This window comes from Oncorhynchus gorbuscha, linkage group LG13 (assembly GCF_021184085.1).
Source record: "Oncorhynchus gorbuscha isolate QuinsamMale2020 ecotype Even-year linkage group LG13, OgorEven_v1.0, whole genome shotgun sequence".
NCBI lineage: Eukaryota > Metazoa > Chordata > Actinopteri > Salmoniformes > Salmonidae > Oncorhynchus > Oncorhynchus gorbuscha.
Genome location: NC_060185.1, coordinates 20,947,086 through 20,970,998, shown reverse-complemented (window position 1 = coordinate 20,970,998; position 23,913 = coordinate 20,947,086). Strand labels below are relative to the sequence as shown.

General features: G+C 40.8%; 1 protein-coding gene across 8 annotated transcripts in view; it reads right to left on the bottom strand.

Annotated features, from left to right (window-relative positions):
• Nucleotides 1-23,913, bottom strand: part of LOC123992575 (proton-coupled amino acid transporter 4-like) — a 290,293-nt gene that overhangs the window by 210,136 nt on the left and 56,244 nt on the right. For all 8 annotated transcript variants that reach the window (XM_046293810.1, XM_046293812.1, XM_046293811.1 and 5 more), the window contains exon 10: nucleotides 21,964-22,133. In XM_046293810.1, the coding sequence (XP_046149766.1) occupies nucleotides 21,964-22,133 (170 nt within the window). The remainder of the gene's footprint in view (nucleotides 1-21,963; nucleotides 22,134-23,913) is intronic.

The window sequence follows — 23,913 nt, the reverse complement described above, 5'->3', positions numbered from 1 at the left end:
TTGAGTTAGTGTATTTGAGTATTTAAAATACTATATTTCCAAATAAATTAAAATATTCAACTAGCTGAATGAACACTTACTTCTATGAATGTATTTGAAAGTAAATTAGATATTTGAAATAGTATTTGAACCCAGGTCTCATCTGTGTGTGACAGGTGCTGGGAGCGTTTGTGTGATGAGACTAGGGACTTGCAAATGCACTCAACAGTTTGATATTCTGGCATCGGTTTGCATTTTAAATCACAAAAATAAAAACGCCGACCGAACACACGATTTCTGTATATATATATTTAAAAAATGAATAGCAGCACTATAAAAAAAATACATCTGCATTAAGCCATAAACAAATTAGATGCATATGAAAAATGCATCTAAATATATTAACAAGATATAGTCCCGAAAAAAAACATAGGGTGATTGGCAGACTAAGCTCTCTAGTCTACTGTATATCCTGCAGTTGCATAACTCTTCCTGGCTGGCTGTGGAGTAGAGTAGGAACTAAGAATACAGTGGGCTCTGCTTCCCCAGTCAAGAACAACCACTTGTCATCGCCAGAGGCAAAAAAAGCAGATCAATCAGCTGGAAAACTGCAATAGTTTTCTCCTGGAGGTAACGATCACTGAGCTTATAAATGAACGGTGACAACGCGCCTGTGAGCCATCGCCACATCGGGACATTTTCCTCTATTTCTCCTCACACAAATTGACTAATTGTTTGGTCTACGTACTGTCTTATTAGAATACCATTTTCCACCACGATGCTAGGGTGGTTAATGCTACTCCTGTACGTTGTGTACAGCATTTAAAGTTTTCATAACAATCCGAAATCTGTATTTTTGTACATCGATTTGTCCGATTTAAAAATATATATATATAATATATATTTTTTACACCTTTATTTAACTAGGCAAGTCCGTTAAGAACACATTCTTCAGCAAGAGCAAAATAATCCTAACAAAATTTAAAAATGAAAACCTTAGTTGTTACAACAGTGTTAGTAAGTAATACTGAAGTCATGCACAATTATCAGTTTCTATTTAGGTTTATGTCACCAATTCATTTTCAGTTAGAGACACAGTAGGACCCAGTAAGCATAATCAGTGCTCTAACTCCCCCTTGCACTGGTATGGAGCAATGAAGTAGTACCATACTAAACCACAAATGTCCCGCAGCATAATCTCTAAACATTTAGTGGAGCAACCACTGAAGGTAAGAGGGAGGTTATGCATTGCTATTGGCCATGTAGCTAAGTTGATTATTTGAGGCTATCTGGCATTAGTGCGTAAGCCTAAGCTTGGGCCTAAATGTATGCACACCAAATAGCCTATGCGCAAATTGCCAAATAGTTAACAACTATCCATGGAGGCAAAAAGGACACTGTCAGAGTTTAATTCAATAAGAGAAAAACTGTGAAATGGAGCGTTGAAGATAAAGCAAAGGATGGGTCAGAACATTAACATTCGGGAAAGATTTGGTGAAGCCGTAAAAGAGGATGATCGCAGTGCTGGGCTGTTACAATTCGACAGTCACAGCTTTCTATTTCCTTACAACCGGTCAAACTGATGTCATTTGGAAATCTTGTCTTCTCTCCAGGTCCCTAAACATCTTTTCTCCTGGTCAGTCAGTCTCTCGCTCCCTCTACCCTTTCCCTCGCTCTCGCTCATCCCCCTGTCCCACTCTCTGTCCCGCTTTTTCCCTTTCTCCCCCCCCCCTCTCTCTCCTCTGCAGGGATTAGCCCCCTGCCAAGCCATAGGAAATTATTCAGAGGCTATCACACGGCAAAGACCTGCCGCACAATACCAGAGGGGAAGCCATGAAAAACATTCTCCTCCTACTGTAGTTCTGATATCAGACAAAGCCCACTGGCAGCAACCCGGCGGAGGGGAAGATGGGACAGGGAGAATAGACCATTAGGGAAAGAGAGGAGGCAATAGAGCCAATTACAGACCCATTGAGGAAGGAAATTGAGGAAGGAAAGTACAGTGGAGACCTGTGAGGAGAGTTAATGCTGTGTGCTGTGCTGTGAGGGAAAGGTTAGGTGAATGAGACAATGAAAGAGAGCGAGAGAAAGGGAGGGAGGACAAGAAGTGGTAATAGTGTAAGTCCCTACTAGACAGGAGCCCGAGAGGATGGAGAATAGCAACTCATACTATGAGTGTACAGGGAGCAGAGGAGAACACTGTAAAAAGCCTTCAATATGAGACAAGATGGAGAGAGGAGGAAGGGGTGAGGTAATATCACCTCTTACAGGCAGAGGAGAATCACTGCATTGGCCAGAGAGAGAGAAACTCGTGGTATCCACCAGATTGAGGGCAGAAGCTCATCATTTCTGCGTGGGGGAATAGACACAAGCAACAGAAACACTAACCGGCAGTTGCACGCTCCACTGTGTTTCTCCAGTGGGAGCCACTGAAAAGCCTCTCCATCTTGGCTCATGCAAGCAATGGCAGCTAGTTATCTGGGGCCTGCAGATATGATGCATGCACTGTTTTTCCACATCCCTATTCCAATGGTGAAAACAAATGTGTCTGCTGCCCCTGCCCCCCTGGCTCTCTAAATAAACTATTTCCATTTCATAAAAAAATATGTTGAATAAAATGTGGAAAATGTATTGGATTTGCGAAAAGTAATTAAAGTAAGGGACTTTTGTATTTTTTTCCACCAAACTTAACATAAATCCAATGACATGACTGACATTTTATGTTGATTTCACATTTGTTGACAACTTCAACCAAAAAGGAAATCAAACTAGACGTTGAAATGACGTCTGTGCCCAGCGGGTAGTCTATTACCACTTTCTCCCCCCCCCCCTCTCTCTCTCTCTCTCTCTAAACTGAGCTACAGATACAATTCGTGCCAGTGAAAAACAGAGAACCAAATACTCAGGGCATCTTGGGGGGTATGAGCTTTTTTTGTTGCAAATATCCCATTTCCAAAAGCTGTTGCAAGTTCACGCCAAGGAGATAGACGTGTGAGGGTGAGTGTACTTGGATGCTAGTGTGTGTGTGTGGTCTGGCACTTGATGAAGCTACGTTTATCAAACATGAGGGATAATGAAATGTGCAGTCATCAATCACCTGACAGACAAAATGCTAGCCCCCCTCTGTCTCATTACATTTGGGCCTGCCCTATTCATTAAATGAGACCCAAATGACATTGGCAATTAAAGCACATTTGTACTTTCTCACTCCCCGAGTGACAAACCTCACCATAGCATACCTCGTCTTGTCATATTACACTGGGCTGGGCCATACATACAGTAACATAGAGGACCTGTGGTCCAGAGAGAGATCCTTGCTACGCAGTCAGCATTTTTCATGGTTGGGAGCAGGCAGTCAGACAGACACCTTTGAGATGATTTTGATTTATTTTTGTCCCGTAGATCATTTGGAAACGGTTGTCTTTCTGACTTGTATGCTTTAGCCTACCTATTATATTAAAAACACATCTTTGTCACATTTATTTTTTAACCAGGAAGGGCTCATTGAGATTTTTAATCTCTTTTCAAGAGCTTCCTGGCCAAGATAGGCAGCACCAAGTCATTACACAATTACAGACAGACAACACAAAAACTACAAGTAATCTAGCAAAAACCATAGGATTTACATGAGTATAACAAAATCATAAAACCACAAATTTAAAAAAATTACAGTGTAGGGAATCAGCTTCAAAATCAGTGATTTAAAAACACCAAATCGGGACACGTTCTTCCAAGTTATTCACACACACTCAGAATTCAGAACTCTGCTTCAAGTTAAGCAGCCTACCTTTCCTCTCCTAGTTGGGCGTGTGAGATGAAGAGTGCCCAATATATGTGGTCTCAAAATAATAGCGTAGGCAAGCATGGGCGGAGAATCACAGAACAGTTATCTTTCAAAGGGAATTAAATATGATTAGACCATAGTTTACTACAGTGTATGTACATAATAAATATTGACAAAGGAAAGACGAGGGCACTTAACCGACGTGAGTTGAGGTGCAATCAAAAAACATTTATCATCAATGAAAAGGAGCAAGGCGCGCATAGGTTAGGTTACCATAGTGAGTGTTGTGCCTTTCATTTTCAATAAATATTGATTACCCATTTATTTGTCTCTGCCTGCAAATCATCCTCCTAAAAGGTAAGCTATATCCTACAGTGGTTCTTCCTTTGAAAGTTGTGTCATACTGCAGCACAGCTTGCGGGGTGCTGTGGAATGGTATGGCACGTTCAAGTGCCATGTCATAGTACTTTACTGTCAGCCATTGTTACCATTAACCAGTTATGCATTAGGGGGCGCTATTCAAATTTTTGGATAAAAAACGTTCCTGTTTTAAACAAGATATTTTGTCACGAAAAGATGCTCGACTATGCATATAATTGACAGCTTTGGAAAGAAAACACTGACGTTTCCAAAACTGCAAATATATTGTCTGTGAGGGCCACAGAACTGATGTTAAAGGCGAAACCCAGATAAAAATCCAACCAGGAAGTGCCGCATTTTTTAAAACCGCCTCATGCCAATGACTCCTTATATGGCTGTGAATGAGCTACGAATGAGCTTACGTTTTTCCCATGTATTCCCCAAGGTGTCTACAGCATTGTGACGTCTTTTACGCATTTCCATTGAAGAATAGCTGTAAGGGACCATATATAGCATGTGGTCACATGGTGTCTCCCACAGAAAATCTTGCGTAAAATACTGAGGTAGCCATTTTTCCAATCGCTTCTTATGAGAAACCAATTGCCTCGACGGATATATAATCAAATATATATGTTAAAAACACCTTGAGGATGGATCCTAAACAACGTTTGCCGTTTTTCTGTCGATATTATGGAGTTAATTTTGAAAAAAGTTTGGCTTTGTAGTGGTAGCATTTTCCGGTCGATTTCTCAGCCAAGCATGATGAACAAACGGGAGCTATTTCGCCTACAAAAATAATATTTTGGGAAAAAAAGAACATTTGCTATCTAACTGGGAGTCTCCCCTGAGTGAAAGCATTCGAAGTTCTTCAAAGGTAAATGATTTAATTTGGTTGCTTTTCTTATTTTCATGAAAATGTTGCCTGCTGCCAGCAGAGCCTAGCATAGCATTATGCCATGATAAACTTACACAAATGCTTGTCTAGTGTTGGCTGTAACGCATATTTTGAAAATCTGAGATGACAGTGTTGTTAACAAAAGGCTAAGCTTGTGTTTGAATATATTCATTTCATTTCATTTGCGATTTTCATGAATAGGAAAAGTTTCTAGGGGTTATTATGTCCTCTGCGTTATGCTAATTCGTTTGAGGCTATGATTACAATCCCGGATCCGGGATTGCTAGTTTCAAGAGGTAATGCTAGTTGGACCACCAGAGCACATCTTTGAGAAGCTAAGTTGTTGAAACGACATGGAGTTGTAGGCCAAAGAGTCCTGTTTACTGTAGCGGTTTTAGCCTAACTTATTATTGGCATAAATACCTACTTCAATATACAGTATACCAATCAATCAATCATGCATGTTATCACACAGCATACAAGTCATCCATGTCTTTAAATAGTCAAGCATTTTAGTTATAAATGAATACACCGCAACATGTCGTCTGAAGCGATTTTATTTACGAATGCATTTGACTGTTTTAAATGTTGGCTGTACGAGAGACTTTAAAACCTTTTTTGTTAGAACTATATGGGATTGATTATCATTTCTTTGTAAATTATTATTGAATTTGATGTGCTGTTTATACTGTTAGAAATGTAGCTTAATTAAATGATTCATATTATGGTGTTTCTATTCCATGAAAAAAGGAAAATGCATTTTACAGTAGCCTATGCAGGCCTCAGGGTTTCCATTAAGAAAATATGGCGCTGTACAACGTGACTGGTCGAGAGTAGGCGTAGGCTACTAATTGACTGCGAGTGAAGAGCAAAATAATCCTAACATTTCCACACCCTAATTGTAGGCAAACCAATACCCAAACAGAGATTCAGCGAAAATAAAAACCTGATTGATTTACCAAGACCAGTCCCCATCCTTGTCTCAAAGCAGTGCAAAACAGTGCATGTAGCTCAAGAGAAAGTGCAAGTGTCCACTCTCATCATTCCAGCTGCTTCAAGTTACTAATTTCATATGTATTTACTGCATTCTAGTCAATGTCATCCTATTCAACTATTGCTGTATATATACACACACACTATTCTATCCTACGTATTTGGGATGCACGATATATCGGTGAACATAGTGGAGAATCTGACCATATTAGCTAAAAAATGGCAACATCGGTATCAGCCCGATGTCCAGTTTAAACGGCAATGTGCAAAAGTGATGTCAAAGGACATCAATAACAAAACCGCTGGGGCAATTGTGAGCTGCCCTATGGGACTCCCTATCACAGCAAGATGTGAAACAGCCTGGATTTGAACTGGGGACTGTAGTGACGCCTCTTGAACTGAGATGCAGTACCTTAGACTTCTGTGTACATGTGTGTGTGCTAACTATTTAACTGTACTAGATAACTTAAAAGGACGCAAACATTTTAAATATTGGTTATCGTACCGTTTTTTTTTGGCAAGGAAAATATTGGATATCGGTATGTGCCAAACATGTCATATCGGTGCATCCCTACTACGTATTCTACAGATATAGTAAATATTATATACTCATACTGTCCATTATGTCTATTACAACCCATCACATATGGCACTCGTCAAAATTTTGAACACCTACTCATTCAAGGGTTTTTCCTTTATTGTCACTATTTTCATCAAAACTATTAAATAACATATATGGGAATCATGTAGTAAACAAAAAATGTTAAACATATCAAAATGTATTTTGGATTCTTCAATGTAGCCACGCTTCACCTTGACAGTTTTGCACACTCTTGGCATTCCCTCAACCAGCTTCACCTGGAATGCTTTTCCAACAGTCTTGAAGGAGTTCCCAGATATGCTGAGAACTTGTTGGCTGATTTTCCTTCACTCTGTGTCCAACTCGTCCCAAACCATCTCAATTGGGTTGAGATTGGTGAATGTGGAGGCCAGGTGATCTGATGCAGCAGTCCCTCACTCTCCTCCTTGGTCAAATAGCCCTTACACAGCCTTGAGGAGTGTTGGGTCATTGTCCTGTTGAATAACAAAAGATAGTCCCACAAAGCGCAAATCAGATGGGATGGCATATCGCAGCATAATGCTGTGGTAGCCATACTGGTTAAGTGTGCCTTGAATTGTAAATAAAATCACTGACAGTATCACCAGCAAATCCCCCCCCCCCCCACAGCATCACACCTCCTCCTCCATGCTTCACAGTGAGAACATGTGGAGATCATCCATTCGTCTACTCTGCATCTCACAAAGACATGCCAGTTGGAATCAAAAATCTAACATTTGGACTCATCAGTACAAAGGACACATTTCCACCGGTCTTCACGTCCATTGCTAGTGTATCTTGGCCCAAGCCAAGATTATTGATGTCCTTTAGTAGTGGTTTCTTTGCAGCAATTTGACCATGAAGGCCTGATTCACGTAGTCTCCTCTGAACAGTAGATGTTGAGATGGGTCTGTTACTTGAACTCTGTGAAGAATTTATTTGAGCTACAATTTCTGAGGCTGGTAACACTAATGAACTTATCCTCTGCAGCAGAGGTAAATCTGGGTCTTCCTTTCCTGTGGCGGTTCTCATAAGAGCTGGTGTCATCATATTGCCTGATGGTTTTTGCGACTGCACTTGAAACTTAAAAGTTCTTGAAATGTTCCAGATTGACTGACCTTCATGTCTTAAAGTAATGGACTGTCGTTTCTCTTTACTTATTTGAGTTGTTCTTGCCATTCTATGCACTTGGTCTTTTACCAAATAGGGCTATCTTCTGTATACCACCCCTACCTTGTTACAACACAACTGATTAACTCAAACGCATTAAGGAAAGAAATTCCAAAAATTAACTTATAACAAGGCACACCTGTTAATTGAAATGCATTCCAGGTGACTACCCCATTAAGCTGGCTGAGAGAATGCCAAGAGTGTACAAAGCTGTCATCAAGGCAAAGGGTGGCTACTTCGAAGAATCACAAATATAAATATACACTGCTCAAAAAAATAAAGCGAACACTAAAATAACACATCCTAGATCTGAATGAATGAAATATTCTTATTAAATACTTTTTTCTTTACATAGTTGAATGTGCTGACAACAAAATCACACATCAAAAATTATCAATGGAAATCAAATTTATCAACCCATGGAGGTCTGGATTTGGAGTCACGCTCAAAATTAAAAAGTGGAAAACCACACTACAGGCTGATCCAACTTTGATGTAATGTCCTTAAAACAAGTCAAAATGTGGCAGAGTGGTGTGTGTGGCCTCCACGTGCCTGCATGACCTCCCTACAACGCCTTGGCATGCTCCTGATGAGGTGGCGGATGGTCCCCTGAGGGATCTCCTCCCAGACCTGGAATAAAGCATCCGCCAACTCCTGGGCAGTCTGTGGTGCAACGTGGCGTTGGTGGATGGAGCGAGACATGATGTCCCAGATGTGCTCAATTGGATTCAGGTCAGGGGAACGGGCAGGCCAGTCCATAGCATCAATGCCTTCCTCTTGCAGGAACTGCTGACACACTCCAGCCACATGAGGTCTAGCATTGTCTTGCATTAGGAGGAACCCAGGGCCAACCGCACCAGCATATGGTCTCAAAAGGGGTCTGATGATCTCATCTCGGTACCTAATGGCGGTCAGGCTACCTCTGGCGAGCACATGGAGGGCTGTGCGGCCCGCCAAAGATATGCCACCCCACACCATGACTGACCCACCGCCAAACCGGTTATGCTGGAGGATGTTGCATGCAGCAGAACGTTCTCCACGGCGTCTCCAGACTGTCACGTCTGTCACATGTGCTCAGTGTGAACCTGCTTTCATCTGTGAAGAGCACAGGGCGCCAGTGGCGAATTTGCCAATCTTGGTGTTCTCTGGCAAATGTCAAATGTTCTGCTCAAACGGTCAGAAACCGACTCCATGACGGTGGTATGAGGGCCCGACGTCCACAGGTGGGGGTTGTGCTTACAGCCCAAGCTGTAAGCACAACCCCCACCTGTGGACGTCGGGCCCTCATACCACCGTCATGGAGTCGGTTTCTGACCGTTTGAGCAGACACATGCACATTTGTGGCCTGCTGGAGGTCATTTTGCAGGGCTCTGGCAGTGCTCCTCCTGCTCCTCCTTGCACAAAGGCGGAGGTAGCGGCCCTGCTGCTGGGTTGTTGCCCTCCTACGGCCTCCTCCACGTCTCCTGATGTACTGGCCTGTCTCCTGGTAGCGCCTCCATGCTCTGGACACTACGCTGACAGACACAGCAAACCTTCTTGCCACAGATCGCATTGATGTGCCATCCTGGATGAGCTGCACTACCTGAGACACTTGTGCGGGTTGTAGACTCAGTCTCATGCTACCACTAGAGTGAAAGCACCGCCAGGATTCAAAAGTGACCAAAACATCAGCCAGGAAGCATAAGAACTGAGAAGTGGTCTGTGGTCACCACCTGCAGAACCACTCCTTTATTGGGGGTGTCTTGCTAATTGCCTATAATTTCCACCTGTTGTCTATTCCATTTGCACAACAGCATGTGAAATGTATTGTCAATCAGTGTTGCTTCCTAAGTGGACAGTTTGATTACACAGAAGTGTGATTGACTTGGAGTTACATTGTGTTGTTTAAGTGTTCCCTTTATTTTTTTGAGCAGTGTATTTAGATTTGTTTAACACTTTTTTGGTTACTACATGATTCCATGTGTCATTTCATTGTTTGTCTTCACTATTATTCTACAATGTAGAAAATTGTAAAAACAAAGAAAAACCCTGGAATGAGTAGGTGTTTCCAAACTTTTGACTTGTACTGTACAGTGGTTCCTCCTTTAAAAGTTGCAGCACCTTGCGGACTGCTGCAGCATTCTATGGTACGTTATTTAATTGTCAATGATTTTTTACGTTTTAATGCAAGTTTGTGCTAGTTTGACCACCAGAGGGCAAATTTGAGAAGCATTTGATAGTCTCCCATATTGGCATTACTAGAGAATTTAAAACCTTTTTTTGTAACAACATAGTACATGGGACTGATTTTAATAAATGTTGCTTAATTAACTAACTAACTAATATGATGGTGTTTCTATTCCGAGAAAAACGAAAAATGAAACCCTCAGGGTTTCCATTAGGATGGAATGGAAAATATTGCGCTGTACAACGTGACGGTCAGGAGTAGGCTATAGCATAAGAGGATTGGATAATTCCAAATTAATACCTAAGGGGAATAACATTTCTACACCCTAATTGTAGTGTAACCAATACTAATTTCGCCCATGGTAGGCCTACAGTATATCTAAAAATATATTTTTTTCAATGATGTGACTCTCCGCCAATAATTACATTTAGAGGATTGGAGGACTATATTAATATCTAAGGGGCATTTTCAGTTAGATATCCTCAGATATTCTCACAGATTCTAAGGGGCTTTTATATAACTCTAAATGAATTAATAAGAATAAAATAAAAACTTTGTTTAATAAGTAATGATAATTTGGAGATTTAATTTTCATTAAAACTAGAGTGAGCGAGATAAAGGCAATTATTGAACACGGGGTAAGACATTCTCACTAATTTGTAAATCAAAAACAGATTGTTTATTAGAATTATTTATATCTGTGAGAAACATAGCTTGATTATTTAGCAGACATAACTTATAATCATTCAACATATATCTTAAGAATATAATTGAACATTTTAGTTTATCCATGCTTGTCTCAGAGCATGGAGAAACGTTTATATATTTATTTATATAATAATCTACATTATTATTTTATATATATATATATTTTTTTTATATATATACATTTTTTTAGATTATTTTGTTTGCAAAAAAAATTGTGAGCGATTTTAATCTGAATAAAGGCCAAATTAATATTTTGAAAGGCCAAAATATAGTCCTGCTAATAGCCATAATGATGCTGTACAATGTGACCATGTGTGTTTGAAATAGTATTTTCCAGTAAGCAACAATTTGTTTGCCTTCATTAGACAACCTTGATCCAATATTTCTGTAATTCAGTGATATTTATTCCCAAAGTAATTCGTTATGGATCCATAACTAAATCAACATCTGCATTTTGAAAGTGTATTTTTATCATTATTTTATTAATGAAAGCACAAAGATGCTGGTTAAGAAATGCAGTACTGTACAGCATTTGGATAAAGCCTTTAAAGCATTTTGAAGATATATGCCACCTGTATTTGTTTATTAGGCTACTGTGCAGTCTGACAAGTAAACATAGCCTACATACTGTTGTAAACCTGGGAAAGTGCCTAATTCCTTACCTAAGGGAGAGCAGGTCATGTCTAGACTCTCGGTGACCTCAAGTACCTTCAATAATGGCTGTACTAGAGAATGCGGGCACGTGGGAAACTGGGGATCAATTCCTCAATGGGGAAGAAAGAGTAGGATGTCCTTGTAAATAAGAATTTGTTCTAAACTGATTCCATATGTGTTGTGATGTCTTCACTATTATTCTACAATGTAGAAAATAGTCAAAATAATGACAAATCCTGGAATGAGTAGGTGTGCCTACACTTTTGATTGGTACTTGCTTAATTAATTAGGTCAATATTATGGTGTTTAAATTCCAAGAAAAATGTTAGGACGGACCGTAAATATGGTGCTGTACAACGTGACGGATCCCCATGTCATGTGGGCAGGGCACATGGGAGACTGGGGTTCAATTCCCTGACAGAATTTGCCCCTACCCACTCCGGAACCCCTATCCACAAAGTATCAAAAATACAGAGAGGTGTTGGTAAAGGTATAACGGGCTATTATAATACTGTACATGGTGTCCAGGTCAGGATAACCAAAACATTTCTGCATTAAAGACTATCAGAAAGAATGTTGGTACTTATTTTTTTAATCCAAATTCATGAATGAGTAAGTCACTCAGATTTATGTAGGTACCGTCTATATGACTGTCATCAACTTCAAAATATAACAATATTTTGGAGGTTATTTTGTTTTCAAAAAATGAAAGGGAGCGAATGTAATCTGAAAAAAAGGCAAAATAATTTTTGTGGAGGCCTAAACATTTATTTCAGTTTTTAGAGGGAGAGAAACACTGGGCCAATTGTGCGCCGCCCATGAAGGCCAAAATATAGCCCTGCTAATAGCCATAATGGTGCGATACAAAGTGACCGTGTGTTTGAAAGAGTATTTTCCAGTAAGAAACTATTTGTTTGCCTTCATTAGACAACTTTGTCCCAATATTTCTGTAATTCACTGATATTTATTCCCATAGTAATTCATTATGGGTCCATAACTAAATAAACATCAGTATTTTTAAAAAGTATTATCATTATTATAGTATTTATCATTATTTTATTAATGAAAACAAAGATGAAGAAATACTGTACTGCTGTTTTGAGTTAGAAATGTAACACTTCAGAGTACTTAAGCATTGAATACATTGCAGGTAGGGGGATGTTCACACCTACATTAGCCGGATTATAAAGACTATTGTCCTGCTAATCGGGCTACAAGTGTTTGAAAACCTGTTTTCAAAATGCCATCAGCGGTCCATCAGCTGTACTATAAATAAAAACAAAACATCTTGTTTATATTCTTTATTGTAACTAGAATGTTACAAATAATTTGCATCTACCATTCCAATTACTTTAAGAGTCGGGATTAATTTGATTAATATATGGTGTTTCTATTCCAAGGAAAACTAAAAACTCTGGGTCTCCGTTAGGATGGAGTGGAAAATATGGCGCTGTTTAGCGTGACGGTCGGGAGTACAGTACTGGGCTATTTAGTTATAGAATCCCCGTGTCCTGCGTGAGACCGGGGTTCAATTACCGACGGGGAGGAAGGAGTAGGCTGTCCTTGTAAATAAGAATTTGTTCTTAACTGACTTGCCTAGTTAAATAAAAGGTTACACTAAGAGCATAACATTTCTACACCCTAATTTTACAATTGTAGTCTAACCATCACCAAAACAGATATTCAGTGAAAATAAAAATCTTATTGATTTATGAAGACCAGTCCCCATGCGTGTCTCAGAGCAACGCGAAACGGTGCTAAAATAGTTGTAGACTATTGCTTCGAACTTCAATATGCTCTTTAAATAAATAAGACCTACACCACTTTTAACAGCACATTACTCAACGCTAGTGAGACCCATGTCATCTACGGTAGGCCTACAATATATAGAAAAAAATGACGTGACTCTGGCAATAATTACATATAGAGGATTGGAAGATATTTCTGTAATTCAGTGATATTTATTCCCGTAGTAATTTGTTATGGATCCATAACTACATAAAAATTATCTTTCAAAATACAGATGTTTATCATTATTTTATTAATGAAAGCATAAAGATGCCATTATTAGTAACATTGTTTTAGTTCAAACGTGCAGACTGGCACTAAGAACAAAACAGCTGGAACGTTTCCCCTAGTCAGCGCCATTATTAGTGCAATGCCCCTTAAATATTTGAGATGACTTTGTTTTTCAAATAACGTAAAATGAGCAAGAAAAAGGCCATTCTTGAACATGGGGTGAGACATTGTTACTAATTTGTAAATAAAGCCAGTTTGAAATTTAGAATTACTTATTTCTGTTTTGAAAGGGAGAAAAACCTAGTCATCTTATGGGTCTCCCAGTCGAGGCCGGCATGGGTATTGAACCAGCATCTTTAGCAGTCACTTAGACTGTTGCCCCACTATACAACGTGACTGGTCGGAAGTGGCCTACAGTACTACAGCAAGAGCAAAATATCTTAACAAAATAAAAGAATAAAAACCTGAGTGTAACAACAGTTTTAGTAAGTAATACTGAAGTAGTGCACAATTATCAATTATTTATATTTAGGTTTATGAAGCCCATTCATTGTCAGAGACACAGTAGGACCCAAAAGCATTATCAGTGCTCTTACTCCACCTTGCGTTGGTCTGGAGCAATGAAGTGGTGATGCAGTGTGCCGTACCTAACCCCAAATTACCTCTAAGTCCCGCAGCATAAGCTCGCAGCTTTTAAAAGGAGGAACAACTGTAAATGTATTTATACTCAGACACTGCTCACGCTAATATTGATATATTTCTTGGTTCCATTATTTAACTTCTAGATTTGTGTGTATTGTTGAGAATTGTTGAATATTACTGCATTGTCGGAGCTGAGAACACAAGCATTCCGCTACACTCGCAATAACATCTGCTAAATATGTGTATGTGACCAATAAAATCAGATTTTAAGTTCAGTAGCCATACGTGCAAGATCTGGTGCGTGTGTGGTCTCAATTAAATGGAGTAGGATATAGCCCAGGGGTTCCCAAACTATTTTGTCCCATGACCACAGTTTGATATCTGAAAAGTCTCGCGACCCCAACCATGTGTAATGCTTATACCCGATATTTGGCTTTAACGCAGACGAGAGCACTAATTCATAGCTTCACACAGATGATATGAACTGGTGAAGGGTACCATGATTGGTATGGTGCTTTCAAGACAACTGGGAAAAAATAAGAGGTGAAATCATGACGTCAGATATCTTCAGGTCGGAAAGTCGGAGCTCTAGAAAAAGACCAGAGTTCCCAAGTTGGATTTCCGAGTTGGATGACTGTTTAAATGGATTTTTCCCAGTCAAAGCTAATTTTTCCCCCCAACTTCACAGTTTTCTTGAATGCTCTTCAAGTCGGAGATTTCCGACTTCCAAGTTCCCAGCTGTTTTAAAATGTGCCATTTATGCTCAGAGGGAGACAGCAGGGTATTCATTCCCTTTGAGCCAGAAACCAAAACTCCTCCGTTGTGACCCGTGAATGTATTCGGTCACATGACACTTCAATTCGCAGTAAAATTTCAATTACCGGCATGTCAACTAAATCAGGATCACAGTCAAACAGATTGGGAAGTAGTTCCCAAAGTGCTCTTCCAAGCATTGGAGGTGAGCAGTCATCACTCATGTGGGACACTTGAGTGCAGAGGCCTGCCCTCCATAGATGGAGCCACATCTGTGCAAAATCCCACCATTCAATCCCATGGAATCCATTTCTCGTCATCATAGCCACTGAACATGCCTTGTGCCGTTTCATGCTCAGGAATCGTGAGACAGAACAATATGTGCTCGTGAATAACACCCCCCCCCCCCCGACATGTATATACAGTGCCTTGCGAAAGTTTTCGGCCCCCTTGAACTTCGCAACCTTTTGCCACATTTCAGTCTTCAAACAAATATATAAAACTGTATTTTTTTGTGAAGAATTAACAACAAGTGGGACACAATCATGAAGTGGAACGACATTTATTGGATATTTCAAACCTTTTTAGCAAATCAAAAACTGAAAAATTGGGCGTGCAAAATTATTCAGCCCCCTTAAGTTAATACTTTGTAGCGCCACCTTTTGCCTGCGATTACAGCTGTAAGTCGCTTGGGGTATGTCTCTATCAGTTTTGCACATTGAGAGACTGAAATTCTTTCCCATTCCTCCTTGCAAAATAGCTCAAGCTCAGTGAGGTTGGATGGAGAGCATTTGTGAACAGCAGTTTTCAGTTCTTTCCACAGATTCTCGATTGGATTCAGGTCTGGACTTTGACTTGGCCATTCTAACACCTGGATATGTTTGTTTTTGAACCATTCCATTGTAGATTTTGCTTTATGTTTTGGATCATTGTCTTGTTGGAAGATAAATCTCCGTCCCAGTCTCAGGTCTTTTGCAGACTCCATCAGGTTCTCTTCCAGAATGGTCCCGTATTTGGCTCCATCCATCTTCCCATCAATTTTAACCATCTTCCCTGTCCCTGCTGAAGAAAAGCAGGCCCAAACCATGATGCTGCCACCACCATGTTTGACAGTGGGGATGGTGTGTTCAGGGTGATTAGCTGTGTTGCTTTTACGCCAAACATAACGTTTTGCATTGTTGCCAAAAAGTTCAATTTTGGTTTCATCTGACCAGAGCACCTTCTTCCACATGTTTGGTGTGTCTCCCAGGTGGCTTGTGGCAAACTTTAAACGACACTTTTTATGGATATCTTTAAGAAATGGCTTTCTTCTTGCCACTCTTCCATAAAGGCCAGGTTTGTGCAATATACGACTGATTGTTGTCCTATGGACAGAGTCTCCCACCTCAGCTGTAGATCTCTGCAGTTCATCCAGAGTGATCATGGGCCTCTTGGCTGCATCTCTGATCAGTCTTCTCCTTGTATGAGCTGAAAGTTTAGAGGAACGGCCAGGTCTTGGTAGATTTGCAGTGGTCTGATACTCCTTCCATTTCAATATTATCGCTTGCACAGTGCTCCTTGGGATGTTTAAAGCTTGGGAAGTCTTTTTGTATCCAAATCCGGCTTTAAACTTCTTAACAAAAGTATCTCGGACCTGCTTGGTGTGTTCCTTGTTCTTCATGATGCTCTCTGCGCTTTTAACGGACCTATGAGACTATCACAGTGCAGGTGCATTTATACAGAGACTTGATTACACACAGGTGGATTGTATTTATCATCATTAGTCATTTAGGTCAACATTGGATCATTCAGAGATCCTCACTGAACTTCTAGAGAGAGTTTGCTGCACTGACAGTAAAGGGGCTGAATAATTTTGCACGCCCAATTTTTCAGTTATTGTTGTTTAAAAAGTTTGAAATATCCAATAAATGTCGTTCCACTTCATGATTGTGTCCGACTTGTTGTTGATTCTTCACAAAAAATACAGTTTTATATCTTTATGTTTGAAGCCTGAAATGTGGCAAAAGGTCGCAAAGTTCAAAAAGGCCGAATACTTTCGCAAGCCACTGTATAACAAAACTCAATGCATGGGCATCTCAGCCCTGACAGCTAACGTCCAGTTGGAGAGCATAAACAGCAGATTTTTTTGTTTGTCGTTCAATAGTTTCCTCTTGATTGCTAGAAATAAATACTATTTGATAAACAGTGTTATTTGCCAAAGGTATTGATGTCAGTTTCTGTGCCTTATGAGGTTTATGTGTTATGCACTATAGCCCGTTACCATATATGTGATTGAATATTATCTGCTGTTGGCTTGTGTGGATGTATATAGGTTATGCAACATAGCTGACTTGAAACATTGTTAACAGTTTCAGGGCCATGGCCCTTTCTCATGATGGAAAAATACAGAATAACATCAAAACGGACACATACAGAATGTAGTGTAGCAAACCACAGACTGTTTTTGTTAGAACTCAAACTTAACAATAACAGAAACCAGATATGTGATAACGGTATCTCGGGAATGAGCGCATAGATACTCAACACAGCAAGTTACATCTATCAACTGGAGCGCCCGGGGGCTGGTACCAGCTCGTATGACAACAATCAACGATAGGCTGGGTGAGTTTAAACCACGCCCAGTCTCTACTCTGACAGGCCGGCTCGGAAGCAGGAACTGCAACTGTCATCAGGGTATATTATAATATCTTTGTCAGGAACAAGTCAGTTCTCTGTTTTTGCCCTGTGAGGTGGGACAGAGAGCCCAGCCCGTATATATGAAAATTGCATTTACCATTTATTGCTTAGCTAATAAAAAATACATAGAATACAATCGGTGACTCATTGTCATATTTATCCTGATACCAGATTCGAATTGACGCAATTCTAACAGCCTCTGCCTCCCCACGCATTGTTTTCACAATATCAATTGCGGCCAGTAATATCAAAGTAAAGTCTCTGCAATAGTGTGAAGTTCCATAGCGTAGGGCCCAGCCATTCACCGTGGGAATTATTTAAGTGCGCCACTTTCCCATGATCTAAGGGCTGGTAGAATTTTATCTTTTAGATTTTAATAATTGTAATTTTAAGGTTAACCACATTTCAATGATTGAGATATTTTAATATTGTCCATCTACTTTTTTGTATATTTTTTCATGATTGTAAATTCTCCCTCGACCCCATTTTCATATGAGGTGAACCCTAGTTTGGAAACCACTGCTATAGCCTATGCATGGGCAGAGAAACACAAGGTAGTCATCTTTCCAAGGAAATCTACTTCCTAAATATGATTAGGCTATAGTTTACTACATTGCCTAGAAATAAATAATGATCACCAATATTTGTCTCAGTCTGAAAATTGTCCCACTCCTAAAAAGGTAGTAGGCTATAAATGTAGCTGAAAAGTCTCTCTAACTCCTACTCAACTCAACTAAGTCTATCCTATTGGCTGATACAGCCCAGTAATACCGATCGCCTAATATAATGGGCCACATGAGAATCTCTGGTACTTTAACCTATTTCTTAGTTTATTTTTGTGCATCTTGATATTGTCTATAGGGCGCAAAATTACTGGGACCGTGGCTGGCAAGTGAGATGTGTCACATACACCTAAAATAACATTGTGGGACTATGTTTGGGTTCGGGACCAGTTATTGCGGTACTGGAAGGGTGTTAGACAGAAAGACACCAGAAGCGGGCGGGGTGCTGCTGCAGGTGCGGGTGTGAACGGGATGAATGAATCAGTCCCCAGCAGACCTCTACAGTAATACAACATGGTAACTCACCATGGCATACCTCGTCTATTCATGTTACACTGAGCTGACCTCTACAGTAATACAACATGATAACTCACCATGGCATACCTCGTCTAGTCATGTTACACTGAGCTGACCTCTACAGTAATACAACATGGTAACTCACCATGGCATACCTCGTCTATTCATGTTACCCTGAGCTGACCTCTACAGTAATACAACATGGTAACTCACCATGGCATACCTCGTCTAGTCATGTTACACTGAGCTGACCTCTACAGTAATACAACATGGTAACTCACCATGGCATACCTCGTCTAGTCATGTTACACTGAGCTGACCTCTACAGTAATACAACATGATAACTCACCATGGCATACCTCGTCTAGTCATGTTACACTGAGCTGACCTCTACAGTAATACAACATGATAACTCACCATGGCATACCTCGTCTATTCATGTTACACTGAGCTGACCTCTACAGTAATACAACATGATAACTCACCATGGCATACCTCGTCTATTCATGTTACACTGAGCTGACCTCTACAGTAATACATGGTAACTCACCATGGCATACCTAACCTCGTCTATTCATGTACACTGAGCAACATGGTAACTCACCATGGCATACCTCGTCTATTCATGTTACACTGAGCTGACCTCTACAGTAATACATGGTAACTCACCATGGCATACCTCGTCTAGTCATGTTACACTGAGCTGACCTCTACAGTAATACATGGTAACTCACCATGGCATACCTCGTCTATTCATGTTACACTGAGCTGACCTCTACAGTAATACATGGTAACTCACCATGGCATACCTCGTCTATTCATGTTACACTGAGCTGACCTCTACAGTAATACATGGTAACTCACCATGGCATACCTCGACTAGTCATGTTACACTGAGCTGACCTCTACAGTAATACAACATGGTAACTCACCATGGCATACCTCGTCTAGTCATGTTACACTGAGCTGACCTCTACAGTAATACAACATGGTAACTCACCATGGCATACCTCGTCTAGTCATGTTACACTGAGCTGACCTCTACAGTAATACAACATGGTAACTCACCATGGCATACCTCGTCTAGTCATGTTACACTGAGCTGACCTCTACAGTAATACAACATGATAACTCACCATGGCATACCTCGTCTATTCATGTTACACTGAGCTGACCTCTACAGTAATACATGGTAACTCACCATGGCATACCTCGTCTAGTCATGTTACACTGAGCTGACCTCTACAGTAATACAACATGGTAACTCACCATGGCATACCTCGTCTAGTCATGTTACACTGAGCTGACCTCTACAGTAATACATGGTAACTCACCATGGCATACCTCGTCTAGTCATGTTACACTGAGCTGACCTCTACAGTAATACAACATGATAACTCACCATGGCATACCTCGTCTATTCATGTTACACTGAGCTGACCTCTACAGTAATACAACATGGTAACTCACCATGGCATACCTCGACTATTCATGTTACACTGAGCTGACCTCTACAGTAATACATGGTAACTCACCATGGCATACCTCGTCTATTCATGTTACACTGAGCTGACCTCTACAGTAATACATGGTAACTCACCATGGCATACCTCGACTATTCATGTTACACTGAGCTGACCTCTACAGTAATACATGGTAACTCACCATGGCATACCTCGTCTATTCATGTTACACTGAGCTGACCTCTACAGTAATACATGGTAACTCACCATGGCATACCTCATGGTCATGTTACACTGAGCTGACCTCTACAGTAATACATGGTAACTCACCATCATGTTAGTCATGTTACACTGAGCTGACCTCTACAGTAATACAACATGGTAACTCACCATGGCATACCTCGTCTAGTCATGTTACCCTGAGCTGACCTCTACAGTAATACAACATGGTAACTCACCATGGCATACCTCGTCTAGTCATGTTACCCTGAGCTGACCTCTACAGTAATACAACATGGTAACTCACCATGGCATACCTCGTCTAGTCATGTTACACTGAGCTGACCTCTACAGTAATACAACATGGTAACTCACCATGGCATACCTCGTCTAGTCATGTTACACTGAGCTGACCTCTACAGTAATACATGGTAACTCACCATGGCATACCTCATCTAGTCATGTTACACTGAGCTGACCTCTACAGTAATACAACAAGATAACTGACACCCACATTTCACATAAACTCAAACAAAGAGGACAAAAGGACATATCAGAGAGACACACACACACTACATCGATACTAGGCTTGGACGGTATACCGTATACCGGGGAACTTGAAAATAGCCAGGAGATGGTTTATCAATACAGTCAATACTGTTGAAACAAAGTTTTTTAATAAATGTGAATATTTATAGCTCCTTTTTAAGTAAATACCTGCAGTCAACATGTACAATACATAAGGAGATGAAGCAGATTGCGTTCTTCATTTCACCCATCACATTATTTTACATTATGAACCTTACCAGTAGTCCCCAGTCATGTGGTATTTGTTTACAAGCACACAATGAGAGACCAGCACCTTGTGAGTCACTCACTGTGGTGCAGCGTGCGCCGGTTGACCTAGTTACAGTATGGAATTCACAACTTTAAAATGTTTGTCAACAAGATATCTTATTTTACATTTACATTTGAGTCATTTAGCAGACACTCTTTTCCAGAGTGACTTACAGGAGCAATTAGGGTTAAGTGCCTCGCTCAAGGGTACATCGACAAATTGTTCACCTAGTCGGCTTGAGGATTCAAACCAGCAACCTTTCAATTACTGACCCAATGCTCTTAACCGCTAGGCTACCTATTAAGTTAACTGTCTAAAATGTGCTAAATGTACTTCAATTGTACATTTGGATAGTTAATTTAGTTTCTTCTAGAAACAAGCTTTTCTTGGTAAAATATAGGTTTTATGCACACAGAAAACTGTGAGTAGCATTTTTGAGATACTTGTATAGGTTTATGAGCTGGGATGTCTGTCCTGCAAATAGTTTGTCAGAGACTGCATAATATTATCGCATTGCGCTTGTTAGCATTTAGCTAGCATTCGATCTGGAATTTTACATGTAATTGTTACCTCGGATTACAGAGGCTCAATGGGGTTTGAAAAAAGCACCCGTTGTGTTTAGCATTACCAAATGTTGGTTGGTATGAAGGTAGGACAATGTGGATACTGCCCAAGTCTAGCGGAGACAGCATATAATACTGACACACACACAAATCATAATTAAACATGATGTAACCACACACACACACACTGTACACACCCACAAAACCGTCACCATAGTACTGAGACGGCCGCCCTAACCTCTCTGTACTCTACAGCATCAGAGAAACCTTGTACTGGGAGACAGAGCAGGTGAATTTGCTCCTTTAAAAAAGGCCAGCCACCCAGCCATCTACACCATGTCCACTAACAGACACCGTGTACTACCATGTTCAACCATGTTCCTGTTTATGTGACGGGGCTTACCAAGCATTGTGAGGAAGGTTAAGGGTTATGCTTCCTTTGATGTCGTCACCAAAGTGGAGGTAGCCTAGCGTTGCCAAGACAACGTAGAGGACGATGGTGATACCCATCCCGATGTTCAGCGCCGTGGGGAACCGCTTCGGTTCCTTCATCTGGTTCTCTAGAGGAAGAACCTGCCACATACACAGTGGAGAGCACTTTGTCAAGAAAACAGGAATGCTGTATAATGTAATACAACACAAATAAAAACATTATCCTGAATAAGAGCCTGGAAAGAGTTCCCTGAAAAACTAAGTATTGAGATCTGAATAAGAGCCTGGAAAGAGTTCCCCGAAAAACTAAGTATTGAGATCTGAATAAGAGCCTGGAAAGAGTTCCCCGAAAAACTAAGTATTGAGATCTGAAAAAGAGCCTGGAAAGAGTGCCCCGAAAAACTAAGTATTGAGATCTGAAAAAGAGCCTGGAAAGAGTGCCCCCGAAAAGTATTGCGATCTGAAAAATCCACGAAATGATGAAAAGCATCATCCTTCTGTTGAATAACAAATCCTTGGCAGAGAGAAGGATAACTGAGCAGCTAGGAGGTCTCTGATTACATTATACATGGTGACCTACGTTAACCCCAGACGTTTACCAAGCAACTCAGCTTTGGGAGGATTCAGACTTTTGCTGGGGATGAGGAGAGTTGGTATGCTGGGTGAGTGGGAGGGTGGGTGTTGGATGTTTTAGGTGCTGCCGTTTGGCTCGTGCCCCGTGGGGATGCTGCATGGCAGGGTGGCAGGAAACATTATCCCCACTAAGTACCACACACAGGAACGCATCTCGATCTGGGCAGAGGGATTAACGATTGGCATTCATCACCAACCCTTCACATAAAGAGACCGTGGCATAATTAGATCCCCAGACACTCGCACCTACCTCCCTTTTTCTCTTTCTTTTATTCCTTCTCACCCTCTCGCTCTTTCCCACCTCACGTCAAGAAAATCTAGATGCTTTCTAAATTGGGTAACAGTTTCATTTGAACAGGTTTAAAGCTGGCTGTCAGTCACATACATATTCAATGAACAGATGTATTTTTCTTTTCCTCTTCCCTGCTTGGTAGTGACTGATCAGTTCTTGACAGGGGCTTGTTACCTCTCCTCCTGATGCGACTGATAACTTGTCGGACTGCTGTTTGACTTGGTGATTCATGACTGTCTGGCAGCGAATTGAGAACAATTGCAGAACCAACAAGGCTAACAGACACAGAGGGATGGTGAACACTTCAACGACCTGATTTCTGATGCACTGAATATGCAGACAAAATACACTATTAGACTAATGTATGAAAGCACACAGCCAACATGAATGTAATTTTAGGTGTCAGAGTAAGTGGATACATCTAAATCACAATAAAAATTTGGCAAGGGACTCTCCTGTTTGGCTATATGTCCAAGAACCTTGCCTCACTCACAACAAAACATATCAGACACATTGCCCTCAAACCACAAACTCCGTAACAGGGCCAACCAGCCAAGACTCCAACAGTGACTGAGTTGCTTCAGAGCCAGAGAAGTAACATGCCAAAACTCCACTGATCTAAGAGACCTGACCAAAGCCACAGTGCCAGGAGCCCCTGCCTTCTTACCGCCACATCAAGCAGGGTGTGTGAGATGGCGGCATTGGTCAGACAGCTGGTCTGCATTCAGCAGACAACAGGTGGTTCAGTTAACAAGCTAATAACACTGACCTCTCAGCCTGGGGTACAGCCCACTAATGACAGAGGAGCAGACACATACAGAGAGAGAGAGAGAGAGAGAGAGAGAGAGAGAGAGAGAGAGAGAGAGAGAGAGGCAGACAGACACAGAGAGAGGCAGACAGACACAGAGAGGGGCAGACAGAGAGAGAGGGGCAGACAGAGAGAGAGGGGCAGACAGAGAGAGAGGGGCAGACAGAGAGAGAGGGGCAGACAGAGAG